This window comes from Mandrillus leucophaeus, unplaced genomic scaffold, assembly GCF_000951045.1.
Source record: "Mandrillus leucophaeus isolate KB7577 unplaced genomic scaffold, Mleu.le_1.0 Scaffold88, whole genome shotgun sequence".
Lineage (NCBI taxonomy): Eukaryota > Metazoa > Chordata > Mammalia > Primates > Cercopithecidae > Mandrillus > Mandrillus leucophaeus.
In genome coordinates, this window is record NW_012109585.1 from 5973126 (window position 1) to 5999178 (window position 26053).

Consider the following 26053-nt stretch of genomic DNA (forward strand, 5'->3'; position numbering starts at 1 on the left):
TTTTGCTCTTGGCGCCCAGGCTGGAGTGCAGTGACCCGATGCCTCCCAGGTTCAAGTGATTCTCCTGCCTCAGCCTCCTGAGTAGCTGAGATTACAGGCACCTGCCACCATGCCTGGCTAATTTTTGTATTTTTAGTAGAGACGGGTTTTTGCCATGTTGGCCAGGGTGGTCTCGAACCCCTGACCTCAAGTGATCCACTGCTTCAGCCTCCCAAAATGCTGGGATTACAGGCATCAGTCACTGCGCCTGGCCCTGTCCTGTAACTTCTGAGTCATCATAAATTCTCTCTCCTGGCTTCCCTTTATTTACATGCTTATTTTCCTTCTCAAATCACTCCAGTAAGTATGTAAGTTACTAATTTATTGCCCTCTATTATCTGCATTATGGTTAAAAACATCGACATGAACAAACAAACAAACAAAAGCCCTTGAGTAGCCTAGATAAGTCACAAAGCTCATACCCAGACTCTCAATGAAGAGAGTCTCTCAGGGCTCACTTAGGGACTATTCATTCTTGTTTTATTTTTATTTTTTAATGTTCATACCCTCCCTGCTTGAGTATCCTTGTTTTAGATGCAAATCAGAAAAGGTTCGTGTATTGATCACGGTCCCAGCAGGAAGCAGATGCACACTCCACTGGTAACAGGAGAGACTGAGGAAGGGACTGTTTCCAAGGATGAGCAGGATGAAGAGAAACCCTCAAGGAAAGGTGAAGCACCCTGCAGCCAGCAACAGTGGGAGCTGTGACCACCAATCCCCAGGGAGGAGGTGGGAGGGCTCCTGGAACCCAGAGAGACCTGTAGGAGGGGGTTGCCAGCAGGAGCTGTGGTTTTAGGGTGAAAAACACAGGTACTATTGACCTGAGACCTGGCAAGGGAGGGAGCTGGGGAGATAAAGCACCTCCCAATTCCCCTCCCAGCCTCCAACCTCTGGTCAGGGAAGGGGTCTTCAATTGGCCAAACCCAACTGGAAGCATGGGGACCTGGAGCCTGGCTGATGGAATCCGCAAAGGTCAAACCCTGGGGGGTGTGGGAAAGGGCAGAAAATCAATAGGAGCAGGGATGTGTCGGGGGATGGCAAACAAAGAACGCCCAGCAGAGTCACCAGGGCATTTGAAAAGATACATCAGAAGCTAACATGCTGTAATGTGGCACTCTCACCACAAATACATAGGATGAGAGGCAGCCAGGGACAGAGGCGGCCATGAAGAAAGGTTTGAAGAATCCCAGCAAAATGATTGGGGTCCACATCATGGAGGAACACATAGCTCTACTTAGTAATTCCAAGGTAATAGCTTAATAGCTTCATAATTCCAAGGTAAACAAGTGTTTTCATAAAGAGGACTCTGAATGATCAACAAAAGGTTAAATGTCACTGTACTGCTTCACAGAGCTGTTACAGGTCAGGGAAGACTATAACACAATGTAGAGATAGATCCATACAAGAGAGGTGCAACAGGGTTTCCAGTTCAACACGTCAGTTATTTACACTCCCAGTTTCCTTTCTATCCTGAAGCACCACTAAAATGCTAGTCTAGAAATCAAATGCGGCCAGGTGCAGTGGCTCACGCCTATACTTCCAGCACTTTGGTAGGCCAAGGCAGGAGGATCATTTGAGTCCAGGAGTTCTAGACCAGCCTGGGCAACATAGTAAGACCTTGTCTTTAAAAAAAAAAAAAAAAAAAAAAAAATTGGCTGGGTGTGGTGGTGTATACCTGGAGTCTCAGCTACTCAGGAGGCTGAGGTGGGAGGATCACTTGAGCCCAGGAGTTTGAGGCTGCAGTGAGCTATGGTCACACCACTGTACTCCAGTCTGGGCAACAAAGTGATACCTTATCTCTTAAAAAAATCAAATGGGGCCAGGCGTGGTGGTTCACACCCGTAATCCCAGCACTTTAGGAGGATGAGGAGGATGGATTACTTGTGATCAGAAGTTCGAGACCAGCTTGCCCAACATGGTGAAACCCCATCTCTACTAAAAATACGAAAAGTAGTCGGGCATGGTGGCACATGCCTGTAGTCCCCGGTACTTGGGAGGCTGAGGTATGAGAATCACTTGAACCCGGGAGGCAGAGGTTGCAATAAGCCAAGATCGTGCCACTGCACTCCAGCTTAGGTGACAAAGCGAGACTCTGTCTCAAACAAACAAACAGACACACAAACAAAAAACCAAATGGTATTAACTCTCGAAGGCAAAGGAAATGGTAAAGGAGACATGAGTGGCTGAAAAAGTTCCCCAAACTCCAGGAAGCGGGGAGGCAGGTAGAGGAATAATGACTGATATGGAGGAAGCTAGGCTCTGAAGGGCTTGCAGAGGGGGCACACTGACAGGAGGCAAGCCGCTTTACCCCTGGAACCCTGCAGGAGGAGCTCAGACTTGGGGAGACCAGGTGTTGTGGATGGTGGGGCTGAGGTACAGCAGCCAGTGAGGGTAATGAATGCAGGAAACTGGTTGAAATCCTCCCCAGGTCTTACCTCCGCACCCTGCCCCACACAGCTGGAGACAAAGACACTGAACAGGAGAGAGACAGGCAGGAGGGAAGGCAGATGAATACAGAGATGAAAATGGAGGGAAAAGTCTGAAGAACGAAGTGTGGGACTCAATGTCCCACCCACTTACCTTGCCCCGCCCCACCCCAGGTCTATATCACTCTGGATGAGGGTATGGTGGATTTAAAAGATGGTTGCAAATTCTTTGACTTTTCTCCAATGGAGAGGTGGGTCTGTATCTCCTTCCCTGAACCTGTGTGGATTTCTGACCACAGTGGAAATGAGCTATGTGACTTCCACGGCTGGGACATACACAGCCATGCAGCTTCTGTTTTGCTGGCCAGAACACTCACACCAGAGACTTGAGCTACCTCATAAGAGGCCCAGTGACCGGGCCATGGTGCTGGGAACACCATGTGTAGTCTCTCAACAGCTGAGCCCAGCCTTCCAGCTCTCTTTGCCAAGTGAACAACCATCTTACAAGTGGACCCTTCAGCCCCAGCTGTTCCAACTCCCAGTCATTCCAGTCACCTCCAGTCATTCCAGTCATCCCAGTCATTGTAGAATAAAGAGCCGTGCCCTTCTGAATCCTTGACAGTGGCCCTAAAAATGGTGGTTGTTTTATGCTACTAAGTTTTGGGGTGGTTTGTTATGTAGAGATCAATAACTAGAACTAGGAGTTAGAATGCTTCTCTTGAGAGCAGAATGGCTTCAGGGTGGTGGTTCTCAACAGGGTGACTTTGTCCCCCAGGGGACATTTGGCAATGTTTACAGACATTTTGGTTATCACATCTCTGGGAGGGGGGTTACTACTAGCATTTAGTAGATAGAAGTCACTGGTGCTGCTAAACATTCTACAGTGCACGAGACAGCCTCTGACAACAAGGAATTCTTTGGTCCAACATGTCACTAGTACCAAGGCCGAGAAACCTAGCTCTAGAGAAAAGGTGCTCATGGCCAGGTGCAGTGGCTCACATCTGTAATCCCAGCACTTTGGGAGGCCAAGGTGGGTGGATCATGAGGTCAGGAGATTGAGACCATCCTGGCTAACATGGTGAAACCCCATCTCTACTAAAAATACAAAAACTTATCTGGGCGTGGTGGCGGGCACCTGTAGTCCCAGCTACTAGGAAGGCTAAGGCAGGAGAATGGCATGAACCCGGGAGGCAGAGCTTGCAGTGAGCCGAAGATCGTACCACTGCACTCCAGCCCGGGTGACAGAGCGAGACTCCGTCTCAAAAAAAAAAAAAGGTGCTTATTGGAGGCTTGTTAACTAAAAGACTGGCTTGCTTCCTGTGGTGAAACCCCAGTTAATAAATTCTGCCCAAGCAGAGTTTAGTTCAGCCTCTTATTAGTCCATTAATAAATACCAGCAGATAGCTGAGATATTTGGCATTTAAGGAAAGCCTCCAACAAGGAGAGATGGAGAGACAGAGAGAGGGAGAAGAAGAAGAAAGAAGAAGGGAGAAGAAGAAAGAAGAAGGAGGAAGAAGAAAAAGGAGGAGAAGAAGAAGAAGAAGAAGGAGGAGGAGGAGGGAGGAAGAAGGAGGAAGAAGGGGGAGGAAGAAGCAGGAAGAAGGAGGAGGAAGAAGAAGGAGGAGGAGGAGGAGGAGGAAGGAAGAAGAAGAAGGAAGAAGAAGAAGAAGAAGAAGAAGAAGAACAACAACAACAACAACAACAACAACAACAACAACCAGCCCCGCCACTGCTGCCACCTCCAGTTGGAAACAAAAACAAAATAGAGACTAGAAGACTATTAAGACAAATGGACAAATGAAAAATAAATAGTGCCTCAAGAAGAATAAGATGGAGACAGTATATGCATAAAAAAGAATGTGATATTTTTGAAAAAGAACAGGCAGAACAAGAATGAGTACTAGGATATTAGAAAAAGAAAGCCAAAATTAAAAAAAAAAAAATCAACAGAAGGATTGGAGTATGAAGTCAATGAAGGTTTCCCAAGAAAATAGACCAAAAAGGCAAAGAGATGAAAAGCAGGAGAGAAAACATAAGGAAACTAAAACATTAATCCAGATGATCCAACAGATAAAACAGAGGGAAGAAAATTATTAAAGAAATAATATAAGAAAATCTTCCGGAACTCAAAGATGCTACATAACTCAGCAGTGACGAGTATGTCTATACTCACTATTGAGTTAACCACAGATTGTGTTATGTTCTTATTGGAAAGATGGAGGGAGGAAAAGTGGGGATGGTTCTGTAGGAAAGTTCAATCCTCATCTACCACAAGAAGTCAACAAATGCCTAAAATTGGTAGATCAAAAAACAGTATAAACAGAAATGGAAATTAGTAAATGGTTGAAAGAGGAAGCCTATAGAGAGGGAAACTGCGAAAGGTGGGGAAGGGATTTTTATTATGGGCTTCTCAGTACAATTGATATTTAAACCACACGCATGCATTATTTTTTATTTATTTTTAATGGACACATAATAATTGCAGTGCAGTGTGATGTTTCTAGACATACATATAGTGTGTCATGATCAAATCAGGATAATTAGCATATCTATCACCTTAAACACTTGTCATTTCTTTGTGGTGACAACATTCAAAATCAACTCTTCCAGCCATTTTGAATTTGTGTATTATTTTGATAAATTTGATGAAATAGAAATTAATTTAAAATGGGTACAATTTTAAAACTGCAATGTGATGGGATCAAATTTAATAATTTGGAAAATTCGCTTATATAGAAGAGTCATGTCTCTCTAAGAATACTCAATGAACTGTCATAGGTGGGCATAAGCACCATCAGCATGGAAGGGTTCCTCCTGATGTCACAGGCCATTAAGGCAGTTGGTGGGGTGTGGGTGGGGATGAGAGCCAGGAATGGCAGCCCTTAGGTGGTCACCATTTCCCTTTCCTGGCAGCCTGTATTTGCTTGGGAGACCTGTCTCTTGGGTATAGATCCTACCGGGCTGCTAAAGAAGAGAGGTGCTAATCCTTTTAGAATGACTTCTGGGAATTCACTAGGATGCCCTGCCTCTCCTACTCAGGACGTGGAAAAAAATGCTGGGTTTACCAAAGGTGGATGAGCCAGGCCCAGGACTAGAGCCACAGGGCCTCTCCCTGGATGTGCTATAGTCAGGCTGTCTCAGCAGCTAAAAGAGGCTCTACACATTTATTGTCAGCAGAAGCTGGGACAGATGAGCCTTGGTTACCATCTCCTACCTGGAGTTCCCCTGGGAGGTGCCAATCATAGGGGATGGGAGGACACACACAATGCTTGCTGGGGCTCCAGCATTACCGCTGAGGTGCATCTCCTTGGCCACTAGCCCTGGGGTCTGACCTCCGCTTCTTTCTTTTCCTCTACCCACTGTTCTTCCTATTCCCTTTCTTTCCCACCTCTCCCTCAGTTCTCTAGAGCTCTGTGCAGGGATTACTTAACAAACTTACCTGCTGAAATGCACTTTTTTTTTTTAAACCTTTTAAATTGTTACTTTTTCTTTTAACCTTTTAAATTGTCACTTTTTAAAAACTATACCATCCTTAGATAAGCAGGAGATATTCTTTGTAGAAAAATAAGAAAATATTAAAAATCATCCATGATTCGATTAGTCAGAAAACTTCACTGCTGGTGTATGAATTTCCAGAATGTTTCCTGGCTTATAAATAGGTAAAAATAATATCACAGTCTCATCTAAGCACCCAGCTACTGAGCAATCATCACCTACTGGGCTGTGCTGAGGCCTTTAGATGTGGTAATCTCTCTTAATCCTTCCAACTTCACAAGCTAGGTGTTATTGTGCCCCATTTACAGGCAGGAAACAAGTTCAGGGAGATCACATTACTTGCCTGAGTTCCCAACTTGATTAAGAGACTAAGCTCAATTTCAACCCTTCAGGCTGAGTCCAAAGTTACTTTCTTTGAATGGTTTGTAAGATTTTCCATTTCTTTTTTTAAAAAATGGTACATTCAAATATCTTTCTCATCCATATATATTTTCATCATTCTGCCTAATGACATTCCCTTGTATGAATGTGCCAACGTGGAATAACCAATTCCTTTCTATTGGGCTTTCAGATGTTTCCTTTTTGTAAATGGTAAACAATGCAGTTATAACTATCTTTGTACATAAACTTTGCATAAGTATGAGTATTTTCCTAGAATAAATTATGGAAAGTGAAATTGCATGGTCAAAAGCCAGACACATTTTTAAAAGCTGCCTCTCTCCTAATCACACATTTCCCACATCCATTTATTTGCTGAGGATCTTAACAAAATTTGGACTGAGATTAAACACAGAATCAGAGAAGCCCTATACTAGTAAGATCTTAGTATACACCTTTTGAACTAAACCAGTCTTGCTTTAAAAAAAAAAAAAAGATCAGGTGCGGTGGCTCATGCCTGTAATCCCAGCACTTTGGGAGGCCGAGGTGGGCAGATCATGAGATCAAGAGATCGAGACCATCCTGGCCAACATGGTGAAACCCCGTCTCTACAAAAATTGGCTGGGCATGGTGGCGTGTGCCTGTAGTCCTAGCTATTTGGGAGGCTGAGGCAGTAGAATCGCTTGAACCCGGGAGGCGGAGGTTGCAGTGAGCCGAGATTGCACCACTGTGCTTTAGTCTGGCGACAGAGCAAGACTCCATCTCAGAAGAAAGCCCTCTGCAGAAGCCTGCTATGCCTTCAGTGGGCCAGGCAGCACATCTGGGCAAGTGAGGAAGGGGAGACCCAGAAGGAGGTAGGGAAGGCAGGGCAGGAGAGCCATGCTGTGGGCCCACAACCAACTGGCTTGGGGGAGGCTGCCATATTTTCCCAAGTGAAACGCTGTCTTCCTGAGTCTAAAGACCTCACAGCCATCACTGACTATACTGAGCTGCCTCGCTGTCCCCAGGACTCTCACTCTATCCAGGAAGTCAACACAGTCTCTTGGGCCTTCCCTTTATCCAGCTGCCAACACTTAGCACCCTGGTGTTCCTTGGACAGTTTCCAAGGCTGGGTTGGGAAGTCCCAAACAAGACGTGGTCTTATTGTTTTCTTACCTTGATGTGTTTTCCTCCAATGGGCTACAAACTCTGGTACCTGCAAAAAACAAGGAAAGTAAATGATTGAAACAGGGCACTGAAGGTGGGCCTTTGAACAAAGTAAGCCTGGATGGAAGTTGAAAGATGAGAGCCCATCTGTGGCGAGTTCTTTGAAAGCCACTGAGGTGTGAGTTGGCAGCATGCTGGCCCAGGGCAGACACAGGCACAAGCTTCCACCCAGGTGCATTCTCCACTCAGAGGGTTTCTTTCTCATTTGGTCTGTTAATGCTCCTATACTGGCAGAAACCTCAGTGCCCTTTCCATTTTGTCTCAAGGCCTTGTATAAAAAGTAAGTTGTCCCTCATTCATTTTCATGGATATTCATCAGCTATTTACTGAGCACCTATATATGCCAGGCACTGTCCTAGGGCTCTGGGAATACAGCATTGGACAAAAAAGGTTAACACCCTGCCCTCATGGAGCCTGCAGTCTACCGGACGGCAGGGTGGGGAGTGGTTGTAGTGAAGAGACCAAAAACTAACAAAATACATAAATTAAAAATCTAGGAATCAGAAGTGGTAAGTCCTAGGGAGAAAAAATAAGGCAGGAGAGAGGGGTAGGGAATATTGGGGCAGAAGGTGAGAAGGGGTGTCAAAATTATAAAATGTGTGTCCAGAGAAGGCTAGACACCTGAGAAGGTAAATTATGAACAATGTTACCTGAAAAGAGTGAGGACATAAGCCCTGAGAATTAATGGGGAAGAAGCTTGCCAGGTGGAGGGAATGGCAAGTGCAACAGCGTGGCAGTGAGGGCCTGTCTGACGTGTTAACAGATCAGTGAGGAGGGTGGTGCAGCCAGAGTAGAACGAATAAGGGAGAAGTAGGAGAGGGATCAGAGAGGTAGCGAGAGGCTCCACAGTATTCACAGCATTCAAGGGAGGTCCTTGTGTGAACTTGGGCTCTGATTCCGAGACAGGAGCCACTAGAGGGTTTTTTACAGAGAAGTGACATGATGTGACTCACATTTTAACAGGATCACTCTGGATGCTGTGTTGAGAATAAACTGAGAGAAAGAGTATAACCAGTGAGGAGGCTGTGGCAGAAATCTCAGCAAGAGACAATGGTGGCTTGGACCACAGCAGTAGCATGGAGGATTTGCTGATGGATTGGAAGTGAGAGATTAAAAAGAATGGGGTTAGAACCTGACTGGGGCAGGTTAAAAAGAAAGGAGGTGAAGCTGTGAACTACAGGACAGAGTTGGCTGGGAGTAGCAGGAAGATTCCCAGTTTTGGCCTGAGCATCTGGGAGGATGGAATTGCCATTTTCTGAATGGAAGCCTACAGATGGAGCATGTTTTGTGGGAAGATAAGGAATGTGGTTTTGGACGTAAGTGTGAGATGCCTTTTAGGCACTTAAGTGGAGAAGACTGTAGGCAGGTGGAACTGTGAGTCTAGGGAGAGGTCCAGGCTGGAAATGAGTACTTGTGAGTGCTCAGCACATAGTTCTTTAAAGCTGTGACACAGGATGAGATCACCAAGAGGGTGGATGTCAATAGGGAAGCTGTCAGCTGGGTGCAGTGGCTCACACCTGTAATCCCAGCACTTTGGGAGGCCAAGGCGGGTGGATCACCTGAGGTCAGGAGTTTGCGACCAGCATGACCAACCTGGTTAAACTCCGTCTCCACTAAAAATACAAAAATTAGCTGGGCGTGGTGGTGGGTGTCTGTAACCCCAGCTACTCGGGAGGCTGAGGCAGGAGAATCACTTAAACCTGGGAGGTGGCAGTTGCAGGGAGCGGAGATTATGCCATTGCACTCCAGCCTGGGTGACAGAGCAAGACTCTGTCTCCAAAAAAAAAAAAAAAAAAGAAAAAAGAAAAGAAAAGAAAAAAAAATAGGGAAGCTGTGCAAGGGCTGAGCCCCATTCAGTAGCTCAGCGAAAGAGACTGAAAAGGACTAGCAAGTACAGTAGGAGGGAAACCTGGAGAAAGACTTCTGAGGAGGATGGCATAGTCCACTATGACAGGTCAACTATTTAATAATATGAAGACAGAGATATAGCTTCTTGGAGTCACAGGTAGTCCTGGTCAGGGATGATTCAGTGGAATGGTTGAAGTGAGAACCTGACTACAGAAGGCTCTAAAGAGAGGAGCTGAAGTTGGCAGCTGAGTGATAGAGTTGGCTGGTGGCAGCAGGGGGGCTGGAAGCAGAGGGAGAGGGACCTAACCTACATTGGTTCTACCTTAAGAGAAAACACGAAGCTGGTACTTCCTCAACACCTGTACGTGGCCACTGTTGTTACTAACACTGGGCCAGGTCCTCCAGGTTGCTAAGCACCACCCAGGTGTGGTCCTATAAGCCAGCTCTCCACCTATTTCTAGATTCCTAAGAAGTTATCTCCTTTTTCTCACTGCTGTGTGTAGCCTTAGGATAAATGCCCATAGCTTGGGGCTGCTGAGCAAGTCCTCAGTTGCTTGTTGACCAAGGTCTGGCTTTCTCCTGATGAGAAGTAACTGAGCAAGACAGACAGGGACTCTGCTCTTGGAGAGCTTGCCTTCTGTGGAGGAGATAAATAATCACCAAGGAAATGGATATGCAGGCAGATAACTTCAGATGCGGACGGGTGCTATGAAGACAGCAAGCTGGGGTGAAATGTAAAGAGTAAGTGTGGGAGTGACCTCTTTTGGCCAGGTTGTGTGGTCAGGTGCCTTTCTGGGAGGTGACATTTAGGATGACACCTGGACAGCGATGCCCAGTTTATTCTCCTTAAGCTGGCCTCTCTTCTACTGCTCCCAGTCTTCCCGGTGGCTTCTACAATATCTGCACTCCTGGAACAAGGCCAAGGCCTTGGGCCATCTAAGTGCAAAGCCAAAAGGAAACAATCCTTCTCTCGCCAATACACACTGTGGGAACTTTTTATCCATGATTACAAAATACACGCATTTTCACTGAAGGAAACTTGGAAATATTGAAAACAGGAGAAAACGTATAATTCTACTACCCAGAAATAACTACAATTAACTTTGGATGCATCCTTCTAGACATTCTTCTATGCACACATATAGGTATTTTTTTTCTTATTTCCTTGAGTTAAAAATGAGATCATGTACATTGTGTTTTATGATCTGAATTTTGACTAAATCTGTTATAAAGCACTCTTCTCATGAAATTAATTTTCTTCTACATAATGAGTTTTAATGGCTGCATTAAAAGTATTTCATTACATGTACATTTTTACCACATTTTATTTAATTCCTAAACATTGGCCATTTACATTGTTTCCTATGATTTTCACTACGAGCAAATGCTCTAATGAACAATCCTGTATTTTTTTCCTTGGAGAAGGGGGTTTGCCAATCTCTTATTTCCTTGAGTTAAAACAAAATATCACTGCCCAGTGGCAGTGCCACGGGTCCCATGGCAGCCTGAGGCTGAGGGCATGAGAGGGCAGGAATGAGCCGCAAGCCTAAGGAGCCACTCAGATGCCAGAGGCTGATTTAGTCCTATGACGTGCCTGCCAGGTCTTGAGTTTTCCTCCCCTGAGGCCCTGATCAGTAGGAAAACAATAGGCCTCTCCCATAAACCCAGAGAAATCCAAGGGGATTCCCCACCTCAGCAGGAAGAGGGTGTCACTCTCTGACCCCAGAACAGAGACCACCTCCATCCTCCCTTGAAATCCCCTGGGGAAGCTTCTCCTGCCCTGCTTCCCTGGGGAAAATATTGGCACGGTCAGGCCTTCAGTCTCTCTTTGGGGAAGGGCTGCCAGGGAATGCTTGGGAAACAGAAGGTTCCATAGGAATAGCAGGGCCTCTCCTATCCCTGACCCAGCCTTGCCCTTAAATCCTCAAATTCCCCACAGGGGCTGGCAGAGACAGTCTATGCTCCCTGTAAGAGGATGTCCTGAGGGCTAGTGAGTTCTAGGGTGAGGTAAGAAGCCACCAGATGAGGGTTTGAATCCTGGCTCTGACATTCCAGCCTCGTCTTGGGCAAGTGACTTCACCTGTGGAATGTGAGCTCCACGAGGAAGGAACTTAGATTTGCGCCCCTTAGCATTCAATAGGGGCTTTATAAATACCAGGCCAAGCCAATGCATGATCCTTTCTGAGCCTCAGCTGCTCATACGTAAAATGGATGACACCTATCTCACAGGTTTGTTGTGGGGACTAAATGAAATTTAATACAGTTAACACTCCACTGTTTAAGAAACATTAGAGCCCAAAGCCCTGGAGGGCTACTTCCACCAGGCCCCATGCTTTGCAGTCTCCTCCTGGGCAGAACTGGTTTACCTCCACTCTGCTACTACCACACCCCAGACATACCTCTGGTGTAGTACGCAACACATTGTGTGTGTACTTGTCCAACTCCTCCCTGAAGCTTCAGGGCAGTTAAAGACAATAATTTTGCCTCTCCATCGTCTGTGCCTCTGAGTGACACTATGAAGTAAGCAAGGGCATTATTTCCATTCTACAAATGAGAAAACTGAGGCTTAGAAAGATTAGATGACTTGCCCAAGTCACACAGTGGAGAGTAGGAGAGCAAGACCTAAACCTGGTTCTCATTTCTGGGCCTGTGCTCTGTAAACCAAAAATAAAATTCCAAGGCACCCCCAACCGTCTGAATAGACCCCTCCTCTCAGCCAAGGGCATTCCAAAGTTAACCTGAAAAACTAGTTCAGGCCATGATGGGAAGGGGAAGCCAGACATGCCTGATTATACCCTCTTCCCTTTTGGAATTACTGACTCTTTAAGACTGATAAGAGATATTTACAATCCATTCTCTCTGAAGCCTGAATGAAGGCTTCATTTGCATAATAAAACCTTGGTCCCCAGCTGGGCAGTGGCTCACACCTGTAATCCCAGCACTTTGGGAGACAGAGGCCAGTGGATCACAAGGTCAGGAGATCAAGACTATCCTGGCTAACACGGTGAAACCTCGTCTCTGCTAAAAATACAAAAAATTAGCTGGGCGTGGTGGCGGGCACCTGTAGTCCCAGTTACCCAGGAAGCTGAGGCAGGAGAATGGCGTGAACCTGGGAGGTGGAGCTTGCAGTGAGCCGAGATTGCGCCACTGCACTCCAACCTGGGCAACAGAGCGAGACACTGCCTCAAAAAAAAAAAAAAAAAAAAAAGAAAACAAAAAACAAAAAACAAAAACCTTGGTCTCCATGGCCCCTTATGATAACCCAGACATTCCTTTCTGTTGCTTTCTATTGATAATAATTCTTTCAACCAATTGTCAATCAGAAAAATCTTTGAATCCATCTATTACTTGAAACCACCCCCACCCCCCAACCTACTTATCCTGCCTTTTTGGACAGAACCAATGTACATCTTACATGCATTGATTGATGGCTATATCTCCCTAAAATGTATAAAACCAAACTGTGGCCTGACCACTTTGGGCACACGCTCTCAGGATCTCCTATGGGCTGTCTCACAGGCCATTGGTTACTCATATTTGGCTCAGAATGAATGTCTTCAAATATTTTACAATTTGACCAACAGCTCTATTCTAGATGATTTTCTTGCAAAAGGGAGTTGGTGGTGAGAAGGAAGCGAGCCAATTCTCATGTCCCTGAGGAAAAAGGCAGGCAGAGCTTCGAGAGGAATGAGGTGCCTGGGGAGTTAGCAGGGCACTGCACTCACCTCAGCCCCATCCTGTCTCCCCATGGATCATCGTGCATGCAGCAGCTGTGACCCCCAGAGGCCTCTAGTTTGGCATAGGCTGAGGCAAAGGGGGCCCCCAGATTCCCTCTACCGGTGTGGAGCCCAGTCAGCAAGGGGACTGGGGATCTGCAGCCCAGAGTTGACTATTGTGGCCCCAGCAGCAGGATGATGGCTGTAGAGCACCTGCTCAGGAGCTGGCCTATCTCCAGCTATGGGGCAGGAAGGCTCCCTACCAGACCACACGCATCTTGATGCACTCACCCCTGTGAGCCCAGGACCCCTGCGATACCTGCTGAGGTGAAGGCTGAATGAGTGAGAGCTCCCAGCCTCCAGCATCAGGGTGAGTTAGGGAGAAGCAGCAGCTAGACTCAAGCCAGGGATGCAGAGGGAGGGAACAGGCACCAGGTAGGAGGGTTTTAATGTCGCCCACCTCTTATTATGTTGTATGTTTCTGGAGGATGGGTCCATGGCTGATCCATCCTTGTGTCTCTACCACAACCAGTAGACTACTTTACAGAGAATTGATAGTAAGTACAGCTTATTGAAGGTGTAACCAAAGCCAGTATACAGGATGACAGATAGCATCCGCCTTGCATGTCTGGGTCATCAGGGAAATGGCCAATGTCCAGTGTGTCCTGACCAGGATGGTTCTGACAAGGATATCCATAGCATCCATAGAGGGTGCTCCCTCCCCAGGCAATGAACTCTCCCTCCGGCACTCCCTCCTTTCTTTCTTCCTTCCTTTTTTTTTGAGATGGAGTCTCACTTATTGCCCAGGTTGGAGTGCAGTGGCACGATCTCGGCTCACTGCAAACTTCACCTCCTGGGTTCAATTGATTCTCTGGCCTCAGCCTCCCGAGTAGCTGGGATTATAGGCAGGCACTACCACGCCTGGCTAATTTTTGTATTTTTAGTAGAGATGGGGTTTTGCCATGTTGGCCAGGCTGGTCTCAAACTCGTAACCTCGGGTGATTCTCCTGTCTCGGTCTCCCAAAGTGCTGGGATTACAGGCATGAGCCACCGCTCCCAGCGCACTCTCCCTTTCTTAGCCAAAGAGACACCGCTTGGAGGAAACTACCTGGATCTAGGTGCTTCCCTAGTGAAAAAAATGGACTGGGGATGTGGTATAAATCCTTGCCCCTGGGAATCTGGGAGGGACCTAGAATATGAGAAAAAACAAACAAACAAACAAAACAGACCAATTATCTCTTTATTGAGACCAAAAGGCTGCTTTTGCCTGAATGGTCAGATTGGCTGATTCCTCTTCCACCTGCCATCTCCATTGCATGCATGGCTACAAATAATCCTGATGCTGCACATTTAAAATAGTGCCTTGTTTCAATCGCTTCAGTCTGTCAGTATAAACTGTGTCTCCCTTGGCAGGGATGCTGTGGAGGACAGTGCAGGGCTTGTCTCTGTAGGACCAAACTCAGTACGAACTTATCACCTGCCTGTGTGTACAGCTTTAAGCTTCAGGTAGAGGATGTCATAAACCCTGGAGTGGGACATCCCTAGAGACCAGGTCATTATACCATGTCCATCTATTGAGGCCCTAAATTAAGTTCACAGAATTAGGCCTAAACTCCCCAGACAGTAGCCAAAGGTCTCAGACTCTGGCCCACTCCACCTGTCCACACCTGCCTCTCATCTTGACCTTCACTCACTTAACACAGTGCCCAAAGGGAGGTGCAGTTGACTGGACAGGCTGGCTTTGGCTTAAGCCAGGGGTTCTTAAAGAATAGTCCCCAGACCAGCAGCATCAGCATCACCTGGGACTTGTTAGACCTCCTGGATTGGAGCCTGTGGGGTGAGACCCAGCAAACTGTGTTTTAACAAGTCTAGGTGACTCTGGTTGCACTAAAGTTTGAGAACCACTGGGTGAGTCATTCTCTGAGCCCAGGTTGCCCTTCTCAGCCATTTTCTGCCTATTGTAATCTCAACCACCTTTCGAAGTTCAGCTCAATACCATCTCTTTCGGGAAGCCCCCATAGTCCCCCAATTACTTGTGAAGGCCTCTTCCTCGAACTGACAGCACCTTTGTCACCCCATCTCCCATTCTAGCGAAAGACCTTCATTTCTGCTTCTCCTTTGCAGCATGTATTTTCTGCTTTGTTTTAGAGTAAACTTTGAGCAGTTGTTAACTGCCTTCCCACACCGATTCCCCTCTAACACACAAATGTTACTCTATAAAGGCCATGTCATACTTCACTCATTCTTTTTTATTTTGTATTTTTGAAACAAGGTCTTGCTCTGTCGCCCAGCCTGGAGTGCAGTGGCATGATCTTGGCTCACTGCAACCTCTGACTCCTGGGCTCATGCCATCCTCCCACCTTAGCCTCCCAAGTAGCTGGGATTACAGGCCCATGCCACTATGCCTGCCTAATTTTTGTATTTTCAGTAGAGATGTTGGCCAGGCTGGTCTCGGTCTTGAACTCCTGGCCTCAAGTGATTCGCCCACCTTGACCTCCCAAAGTACTGGGATTACAGGAGTGAGCCACCGCACCTGGCGCAATTTGCTCATTCTTTGAGTAAACATCCGCTGAGGATCTGCTCTACATGGCGGGGGCTGTGCTAGGCACTGTGGTTCAGACAGAGGTGCACCCTTATCCTTATCATCCAGGAGCCAGTGGGGGAGAATGGCAAGGTGGCTGGCAATTGCAATAGTTTGAGTTGCACTGAGACAGAATACTTCTGACCACAGGGGGCCCCCTCATGCCCCTCCCTGTCAGGACCTCTGTTCTAACTTCCATCACCAGAGATTAATTTTTTTTTTTTTTTTTTTTGGAGATGGAGTCTCGCTCTGTTGCCCAGGCTGGAGTGCAGTGGTGCCATCTCAGCTCACTGCAAGCTCCGTCTCCCAGGTTCACGCCATTCTCCTGCCTCAGCCTCCTGAGTAGTGGGGACTGCAGGCGCCCGCCACCACGCCTGGCTAATTTTTTTTTGTATTTTGAGTAGAGATGGGGTTTCACTGTGTTAGCCAGGATGGTCTCGATCTCCTGACCTCGTGATCCGCCTGCCTTGGCCTCCCAAAATGCTGGGATTACAGGCGTGAGCCACCGTGCACGGCCACCAGAGATTAATTTTACCTGTTTTTGCTTTTTGTTTGAGACAGGGTCTTGCTCTGTCGCCCAGGATGGAGTGCAGTGATGCGATCATAGCCCACTGCAGCCTCGAATGCCCAGACTCAAGCAATCCTCCCACCTCAGCCTCTTGAGTAGCTAGGACTACAGGCATGTGCCACCATGCCCAGCTATTTTTTTTTTTAAAGAGACAGAGTCTTGCTATGTTGCCCAGGCTGGTCTCAAACTCCTGGTCTCAAGCATTCCTCTAGTCTTGACCTCCCAAAGTGCTGGGATTACAGGTATAAGCCACCGCACCTGGCCAATTTTATCTGTTTTTACACTTCATATAAAGAGAATCATACAATGTACCTTCTGGGTGTCTGGCTTCTTCCCACTCAACATTATCTGCATGATCTATGTATGCTGTGATGTAGAGACACAGTTTGTTCTTTTTAAAGATTGCTGTGTTGTCTCCCATTGTGTGGATATGACACAATTTAACCATTCTGCTGTTGATGACCATTTGTGTTGTTTCTAGTTTGGGGCTCTTATGAAAAAAGGTACTATTAGACATAAGACAGAAGCATTTTAGTTTATGTCTGCTGGTGGACATTTGTACTCATTCCTCTTGAGTATGTACCTAGAGGTGGAACTCATAGTTTATGGAATGGGTATAGTCTTAGCTTTAGTAGATAGTACCAAATAGTTTTCCAAAGTGATCGTATCAATGTACACTTCTACCAGTATATAAAAGAGTTTGCCAACATTTGGTATTATCAATCTTCAATTTTAGTCCTTTCTGTGGGTATAGAGTGGCATCTTACACGTTTTAATTTGCTTATTGGCTATTTATATATCCACTTTTAAGATATTCCTGTTTAAGACTTTTGCCTATTTGCTTTTTTCTTATTGACTTGCAGGAGTTCTTTGGACCTTCTGGATACAAGCCCCAGTCCTCTGTCGGGTATGTTACTGAGAATATCCTCTCCTCTCCCAGTCTCTGGCTTGCCTTTTTACTCTTCTTTTTTTTTTGAGATGGAGTCTCGCTCTGTCACCCAGGGTAGAGTGCAGTGGCATGATCTTGGCTCACTACAACCTCTACCTCCTGAATTCAAGCAATTCTCCTGCCTCAGCCTCCCAGGTAACTGAGACTACAGGCACCCACCACCATGCACGGCTAATCTTTGTATTTTTAGTAGAGACGGGATTTCACCATATTGGCCAGGCTGGTCTCAAACTCCTGACCTTGTGATCCACCTGTCTCAGCCTCCCAAAGTGCTGGGAATACAGGTGTGAGCCACCGCACCTGGCCACCTTTCCACCCTTTAATGGTATTTTTGATGAACAAAAGTTCATAAATGTTCAATTTACCCATCTTTTCATCTATGGCTAGTGTATCTTGCTTAATTAATCTTAATTCCAAGAAGTCCAGTTAACAGAAATAACAAAAATTACTAATATTAAAAAAGACAAAGAAGTGAAGGAAAAAATTGGATGGTGGGTGTGGGAGAAGGACTGCATCAGATCGTGAGAGTGTGTTCACTTGACTGTGCTGTGCAAAGCCCGGGCCTTGTCCTGTGTTGTGGTATGGATGGGAGCTGAACCTCCAGGCAGTGCAACAAACATGCGCCCTGTTTGGATCAGATGCTGTGCCAGATGGTGGAAAGGGCTCTGTGGGGTGTAGGGGGATCCTGGCTCACTGGCTTAAGAGAAAGATCACTCCTTTTCATGTGTGTTAAGCTGGGTCTGACCCCCAAACCCTGGAGATTCCCTTTAGTCCAGGCCCTGCTCCTCTGTGCCAGAGCCTGCAAAGACAGCAGTGCTGACACTTGTCCAGCTGGCTCACAAAGGGGAAATTCTCCCCTCCTTGAGTCACCACATAGACAGGAGGAGCTTCAAATAACAAGCGCTGGACTCTAAACGATCCCTATGCTCATTTCACTATGCTGCATCACTTTCAAAATCCCCTGTGATGCTTGTGGATGAAGTCTAGATCCAGAAACTTTCCCCATGTTTTCCCCAGTTTGAGTAGAACAATACCCTGGGAGTCACAAGCTACATCATACAACTGACTTCCCCCAAAAAAAAAAAAAAAGAGAGAGAGAGAGAGCGCGAGATCTTGGACTCAAGGTTATGAGTTTGCAGTGCGGGGTCCTACCCCTACCTCTTCTGCTGGGAGGTGATGGTAGTAGGCTTGCCAAGAGGACCTCAATCTACCAGATGGACGCAAGCTGCCATCCACCTTCCCAGCATAAAGCCAGCTCCAGCACCTCTGGGGCAGTTTTCGTCCTATCCAGGGTCAAGCTCTTGGCGGCTTAGAGATGCAGTGTGCCAGTCCCAACACCATGGCTGTGTATCACTGCAGATGAAGGCATACCTTTTTTCCAGGACGCGCAGTGACCCCATTGGCAGCAGACACTCATTTCTGATATTTTTGTATGCCAAGTCTTGGGTAAAACAACCACGTGATCTCTTAAGGACCCAGGTTCCTTGTTTGTCCCTGTTCCTCGCCCCTTACCACCACTTTTTCCATGTGCCACCCTCTCATAACAACTCAGAAGCCCAGGGTGGAGTCAAAGGGGTCTTTTAAATCCCCTAGGGGCATATGAAATTCTGGATGTTTGTGAATTTTCCTGGGGAAAGGGTCCATGTGCGCCATTAGATTCTGGAAGGGGTGTGGGACCTCAGAAAAAGGTAAGACCCACTGGACCGAGTCCTCTTTAAATGGAAGTGCGTGGATCAGTTCAATAAAATTAATTTACAGTAATGAGCTATGTATCTTTAGCTAACTGCACTTCCAAAAAGACACCCGGGAAGGGAGAACACTTAACTAAAATCATATTTCTTTTCTTTTTTCAGATGGAGTATTGCTCTTGTTGCCCCCAGGCTGGAGTGCAGTGGCGTGATCTCAGCTCACTGCAACCTCTGCCTCCCTGGTTCATGTGATTCTTGTGCCTCAGCCTCCTGGTTAGCTGGAATTAGAGGTGCCCACCACTGTGCCCAGCTAATTTTTGTATTTTTAGTGGAGATACAGTTTCACCATGTTGCCCAGGCTGGTCTTTAACTCCTGACTTCAAGTAATCTGCCCACCTCGGCCTCCCAAAGTGCTGGGATTACAGGCATGAGCCACTGTGCCTAAAATTATATTTCTAATGACAAAACTGAGGTACAGCTCATACCTAAATAGAGGGGAATGACATTACGCCACTCCCACCACTACACAAGACCAATTTTTCTGGTCTAGATGACTTTTTGGAGGCTCCTGGAGCAGGAACAAGGGGTTAGTGACTACGATGTGTCGAAAGAGGCACAGGTATTTCTCAGATAAACCTCAGCTATTCCAGCTTGAGAGAAGGAAACATTCCCAACATAATTTTGGGGCCCAGGGACCCTGTTTCCACCATCATATCAGATTGTCATATGGGAAGGGTGTGCCTAGAGCACACACTCCCTCCCGAAAGGGCTGAGTCCCCAGAAGACCTATGTCTGCTCCATCCTGGGTCCCTGCTCTCTCCTGGTGACAAGATACAGCTGCCTGTATGAGTGGCAGTCTGGGGCCTCCTCCTCCCTCCCTCTGCACCACCCCACTCCTCCCTCCTTCACCCCCCACATACACACTGGGTTCTTCCTCCCCTGCTCTCTCTCAAGAAGCGGGCCCCTGCCCCCACTCACAGTCAGAAGGAAGTGATTCTGCAAGGCCTCCCAGGGACTCCCAGGATTGGCTCAAGGCACCAGATTGTTAAATAAGTGGGATTTTTTCAGTGTTTGTAGAAACTGTTGTTTAAAAAGATATAACCATCCAAACTGTTTATGTAACCCTTGGGAAGTCTCAACAGATATGGTTTCCTATTTATAACTGTGGCCGGGACTTAAAAAATACAAGTGGAGGGGGACTGTCAAAATCGGAGAAGTTGTCACGTTACAGTTGTAGGCTTGCATAACTGAGTTCGTATTTTGCTCTAATTTGAGAAGTTTCTTTTTATTCACTTTTCTCCTTTTCTGGCTTTCTCTTCCTTTGTTGTCCACTGCTGTGCACCACACACTCCCGACATTTTCTGAGAACATCATAACTATTTCTCTGAAGTGGAGGTTCAAAATAGGGGTTTTTAGAATGACCAAATAATAATGAACGCTAAAATTCATTTCAAAGCCTAGGACTATTCTATTCGTACTGATATTCCTAGTCTATTGTCCTGCGCATCTGTCCATGTGAAAAGACCACCAAACAGGCTTTGTGTGAGCGGTAAAGCTTTTTAATCACCTGGGTGCAGGCGGGCTGAGTCCGAAAAGAGAGTCGGCAAAGGGAGATAGGGGTGGGGCCGTTTTATAGGATTTGGGTAGGTAAAGGAAAAGGAATTTCACAAGGTAATGTCATCAGTTAAGGTAGGAACAGGCCATTTTCACTTCTTTTGTGGTGGAATGTCATCAGTTAAGGCAGGAACCGGCCGACTGGATGTGTATGTGCAGGTCACAGGGGATATGATGTCTTAGCTTTGGCTCAGAGGCCTGACATCTATGAAGATAAACATAGCTGTCTTCTCCCCCGAGCCCCTACACCTGCAGGTGTCTGCTCTGTCTCTGGGTTGTCCGCTCTGGAGGCAGGTGTCAGACCACCTGGTCTCACTTTCCTGGGTCCAATCTCTGGATCTATGGCAACAGAATCCACAGGTCCCTATTCCCATACAGGGGGAATGCAAAGTTGCTGGGGGACAATCACAGTGCAAAGCTGAGATCTGGGCTTCTTTCTAGAGCCATTCTGAGGTCTTCATCACTCACACCAATAATCCAACTAAAACCTGGCTCTTGTAGGAACACATCCTCTTCTTTATTAGGGAGGCTGTTCTTTGAGTTAACATAGTAGCAGCTTCATTCACAGATCTTTCTGGCAAAAAAGAATCTGATGAGAGCTATGCCTCCACCAAAGGCACAGTTTGATAACACTTTGGGGAAGGCTGGTTCATAACTCCTGAAGAAGAGTCTGTGATAAGAACCTCTGGCCCACAGGCTTCTTCACACTGCACAACCTCCAAAAATCCCTAACCACTGCTAATAGCTAGAAGAAGGATAGTGACTGTTCCCAACACAAAGAGATGACAAACACTTGAGATGGTGGATATGCTAATTACCCTGATCTGATCACTGTACATAATATGTACGGAAACATCACTCTGTACCTCATAAATATGTATAATCATTATAACACATAATAATTATGAGGTCCCAGACAATGATAATACATAATAATTATACATATTTATGGGGTACATAGTGATGTTTCAATATGTATAAATTGAAGTGGTTTCAATTATGTATAAATTTTAACTACATTAAAAATTAAAGAAAAATAAATTTTAAAAAACAACAACAAAAAATTCTTAACTGCTGTCAAGCTAGCACTGACAACCGAAGCCTCAGCCCAGAACCTCTCTGCTTCCACCTGTGCCAAGCACCCTAAGAGGGAAGGCAGAGGCACACAGCCCTTACACCTTGGAAGGGTTTCCTCTGAGGGCCTCACAGACTGAAGGGGTTGAAGATGAGTGGAGGGTGTGGCCACCTCAGCTCTAGCCTCCTTCTGCTGAGGGACAGCACCCAAGGAACATCCTGGTAGATCCAAAGGAAGGTGGAGAGTCCCTCTCTGTCCTCTCTACCCACCTCATCCCCACCAAGCCCTGATGTCACTCCCTGCTGTGCCCACCCCGGAAACCCTTGACCACTTCCCACAGGTCCACTCCCAGGGAAGTTCTTTAACTGGTGGGTGTGGGAAAGAGGAAGAGGAAAAATATCATTTCTACCTTCCCAACTCCTTGTATCCCATGAGCCTCCAGTATTAAAATGATTACCCATCTGACCTGGAACTCTCATCCCGGGTATAATAATGGCTCTTTTTATACCCATGAGGAGAATGGGTAATGAAGAAACGCAAAATCCCAACTCATGAAAATGTGGTTGAAAAAGGGAAGACCCATAAAAGTTCTCATTTGTTGACCAGAGACAATAAAACAATTACTTAAAACAACAACAACAACAAAAAAAACCCACCTCTGGGGTCTTTCCAAATAATGGAGGAAGACAAAAACAGGGGAAGATGTGCTCTAGTCTTAGAACTCCAATGCGGCCCCAGACTGGTGAGCCCCAACAACAGTCAATCCCCATCCTCAGCAGCCTTCTGCCCACCTCACCCCACCAATACGAGGTCCCAGACAACTCAACAAACACTCATTGACCATATACCGTGCACTTCCAACCATTCCAGGAGTTGGAATTCTGCAACCTCAAGGTGCTTTGGGAGGAGCAGGGAAACAGCTCAGTCAACATGAACTGTGTGCTGACATTTTGCTAGGTTTAGAGGAGACAAAAATCTGAGAAAAAAACAGCTAAGAATACTCCAACCTGGGAAGTACTAATCTACACATAGCACCAAAGGAGCAAGGAACAATTAATTCTACATGGTGAGGTCAACCAGAGAAGGTGTTTGTTTAAGTTGGGCCTTGAAAGCACATAAGGATTTTGCTGGGTATAACTGGGAAGGAGTGGCATTCCAGGCAGAAAGAACTGAGTGAGCAAAGGTCAGGGTTGGGGGTGGAATGGGCAGTTGGTCGTGTGTGATACGGCGTGTAGTCAGGCCAGTGTTGCCAGAACACAGGGTCGGAGCGCAAGAACAAAGGAGGTAAGGCTAAAAGTCAGGCTGCAGTTTATGACAGCCATGAACACATGCCATTCAAAGGACCTGTTGCATGGAGTGCAGACAGCTGACAGGCTGCAGCCTCGGATCCACCGCACCCTTCAAGTCAGACCATGTTGCCTCCTGGGTGGCCCCCAGCCAGTGGCAAAACATGGCAGGATTGCTCCGGCCTGTCCATTTCTGCCCGAAGTGGGACTCTTCCCCTGGGCAATCTTTGGCTGGAACTCCCTGCTGGGCTGGTTGAGACATTCTTACACAGCAAGAATCACAGTCTGATGCTCTTTCAACAGAATTATCCTTCCCTCTCTTGCGTCCCAGGAGTTAGATCCGGACTGCAGTCTGAAAGCTGTCTTTTCTCTCCGTACTTCTGCTCCTTTCTCCTTTATCTTTCATAGGCATTAGCTCTTCTTCCCCCCAATAAATCTTCTGCACTTTTCATTCTGTTTTGGTGTCTGCTTCTTAGAGGACTCCAACTGGGAAGGACCTTGGATGAATGTTTGGGTTTTGCTGGCAGTGAGGAGCCATTGAGGTATTTTAAACAGGGTAAGCCATGGTCAGATCTGAGTTTCATAAAAGCAATTCTAGCACCAGGGTGAAGAGCCGGGGGGTGGGGGAGACAGGGAAGCAATGGGCAATGAAAAGACCATTTAAAAGGATGCTGCATTGATTGGTACAAGGTTTCAACAAGGGGCAACTGGAAGTATATACAACTTACTATGTATATATCCTTTAACTCAACAGTCTCAATTTTAGAAATCTATTTTATAGAAACACTAGCACAAAAGCATAAAAGTATAAAAATGAGGATGTAGTGGCCTATAAATGTTATCAGGACATTGGAAAACTTCGTGGTCATCTGTAGGGGAGGAGATGAAATAGCTGTACATCTATGTGGTAGAATACATACCAAGTAGTCTTTAAAAAGAAGACAGCAGGTCTCTATGTACTGTCATAGAGAAACATACACAATAGACTGCTATTTGTAAAAAGCCAGTTGCTAGCCAGGAGCGGTGGCTCATGCCTGTAATCCCAGCACTTTGGGAGGCTGAAGTGGGTGGATCACCTGAGGTCAAGAGTTCGAGCCCAGCCTGGCCAACATGGTGCAACCTCGTCTCTACTAAAAATACAAAAATTAATTGGGCATGGTGGCGGGTGCCTGTAATCCCAGCTACTTGGGAGGCTGAGGCCGGAGAAACGCTTGAACCCGGGAGGTTGAGGTTGCAATGAGCCGAGGTTTTGCCACTGCACTCCAGCCTGGGCAACAGAGTGAGACTTTGTCTCAAAAAAAAAGCCAGTTGCTGTACAAAGTATATAGCATGCTCCCGTTTTCATGAACAAAGCTGTGCATATGTATATTTATAAAGATCCACATTTGTTTGTATAAATAAGTCTGGAAAGAGATACATCAACTGTTGACAGAGGTCACCTCTTGAAGGTAGTAGGGCTTTCACTTTTTACTTTCTATGTTGTTTTTATTTTGCTTGGTGCTTTTCTATATTTTCCACTTCTTAAAATGATGAATATGGTTCATTTCTCTTATTAGAACACAAATTTTTAATTTAAAAAGTTTCATATCTACTTGGAAAACCATATAAAAATTATTTATATTGTATTTCCAGAGAAGAAATAACAAAAAGCTCCTAGAATAGTTGGGAAGACTGTCAGCGGCTGGGTCAAGGTAAACAGAAATTAGAGATGAGCTGGAATAGAACCGAACACAGGGTGGTGAAGACAGAAGCTCCAGAAGAAGCCAAGAGTGCTATCTTGAGTAGTGGGCAGGTGACCCACAGAAGGGCAGTGGGTGGGAAGTAGGAGTGAGAGGGGTCTATGCTGAATGTGCCAGCCTTCAGGAGGCTCAGGCCAGGACAGGGTGTACAAACAGGAGGTGACGCTGGCTCCTGCTTTAGAACTCAGGAGAGTATTTAGGCCTAAACACTCATGACCTACAAAAGATTAAAAACTTACTAACAGTACTCACCAATGGACTAAAATGCTAATGGTAAACAGTGAAGTCATTGAAAAACCAGAAAAATATTGGTGAATACTTATCTAAGGGGAGAAGAATTTTGGATAAAAGAGCAAACAGCATTTTAAAGGACTAGAAATTTTAGCTATATTAAAAAACAAACACTAAGACTTTAAAAACAGAACTCATAAACAAAATCAAAAGGCAAGCAAAAACAAGGGATTATATTTACAGCAACAGTGACAGAAAGGACATGTCCTTCATATATAAAAAACATATGGCTGGGTGTGGCTCACGCCTGTAATCCCAGCACTTTGACAGGCCGAGATGGGCAGATCACTTGAGGTCAGGAGTTTGAGACCAGCCTGGGCAACATGGTGAAACCCTGTCTCTACTAAAATACAAAAATTTAGCTGGGCATGGAGGCTTGCACCTGTAAGGCCAGCTACTCAGGAGGCTGAGGAAGGAGAATCGCTGGAACCGAGGAGGCAGAGATTGCAATGAGCTGAGATTGCACCACTGCACTCCAACCCAGGAGACAGAGTGAGACTTCATATAAAAAAAAAAAAAAAAGTGAAAAAACAAAACAACAACAAAACCCAAAAAACACAGATGAATTTTTAATCAGTAATAAAAATACATGCTGCAAAGAAAAACAGCACTGGAGCTGGGCATGGTGGTATGTGCCTGTAATCCCAGCTACTCAGGGGGCCCAGGTGGGAGGATTGCTTGAGCCCAGGAGTTCAAGACCAGCTTGGGCAACATAGCAAGATCCCATCTCTATAACAAACAAGTTAGGCAGGTATGGTGGTGCACAGCTATAGTTCCAGCTACTCTGGAGGCTGAGGTAAAAGGACTGCTTGAGCCCAGGAGTTTGAGGCTACAGTGAGCTATGATTGTGTCACTGCACTCCAGTCTGGTTGACAAAGCAAGGCCCTGTCTCTTAAAAAAAGAAAGAAAAAGAAAAACAGCATTGATTATGGTATTTTGTATTATAAACATTATTTTGTATTGGTTAAAATTTTGTTCAGTTACATAAAACAGAAAACAACAGCGGCTTAAACAAGACGGGAGTTTATTTCTTTCTCGCATTGAAAAAAAAAGTCCAGAAATGGTCAGTTCAGGGCTGGTTTGGTGGCTCCAGGTGTCACCAGGGACCTACGCTTCTTCTGGCTCATCCTGCCCCTATTCCTAAAGTGCAGCTG

The 26053-nt window shown here is 46.1% G+C and overlaps 1 protein-coding gene across 3 annotated transcripts in view; it reads right to left on the reverse strand.

Annotated features, from left to right (window-relative positions):
• The window catches only part of LOC105531347 (uncharacterized protein C5orf56-like), a 73624-nt gene that overhangs the window by 20569 nt on the left and 27002 nt on the right, over nucleotides 1-26053 (reverse strand). For all 3 annotated transcript variants that reach the window (XM_011969265.1, XM_011969266.1, XM_011969267.1), the window contains exon 3: nucleotides 7494-7533. In XM_011969265.1, coding sequence (XP_011824655.1) covers nucleotides 7494-7533 — 40 coding nt within the window. The remainder of the gene's footprint in view (nucleotides 1-7493; nucleotides 7534-26053) is intronic.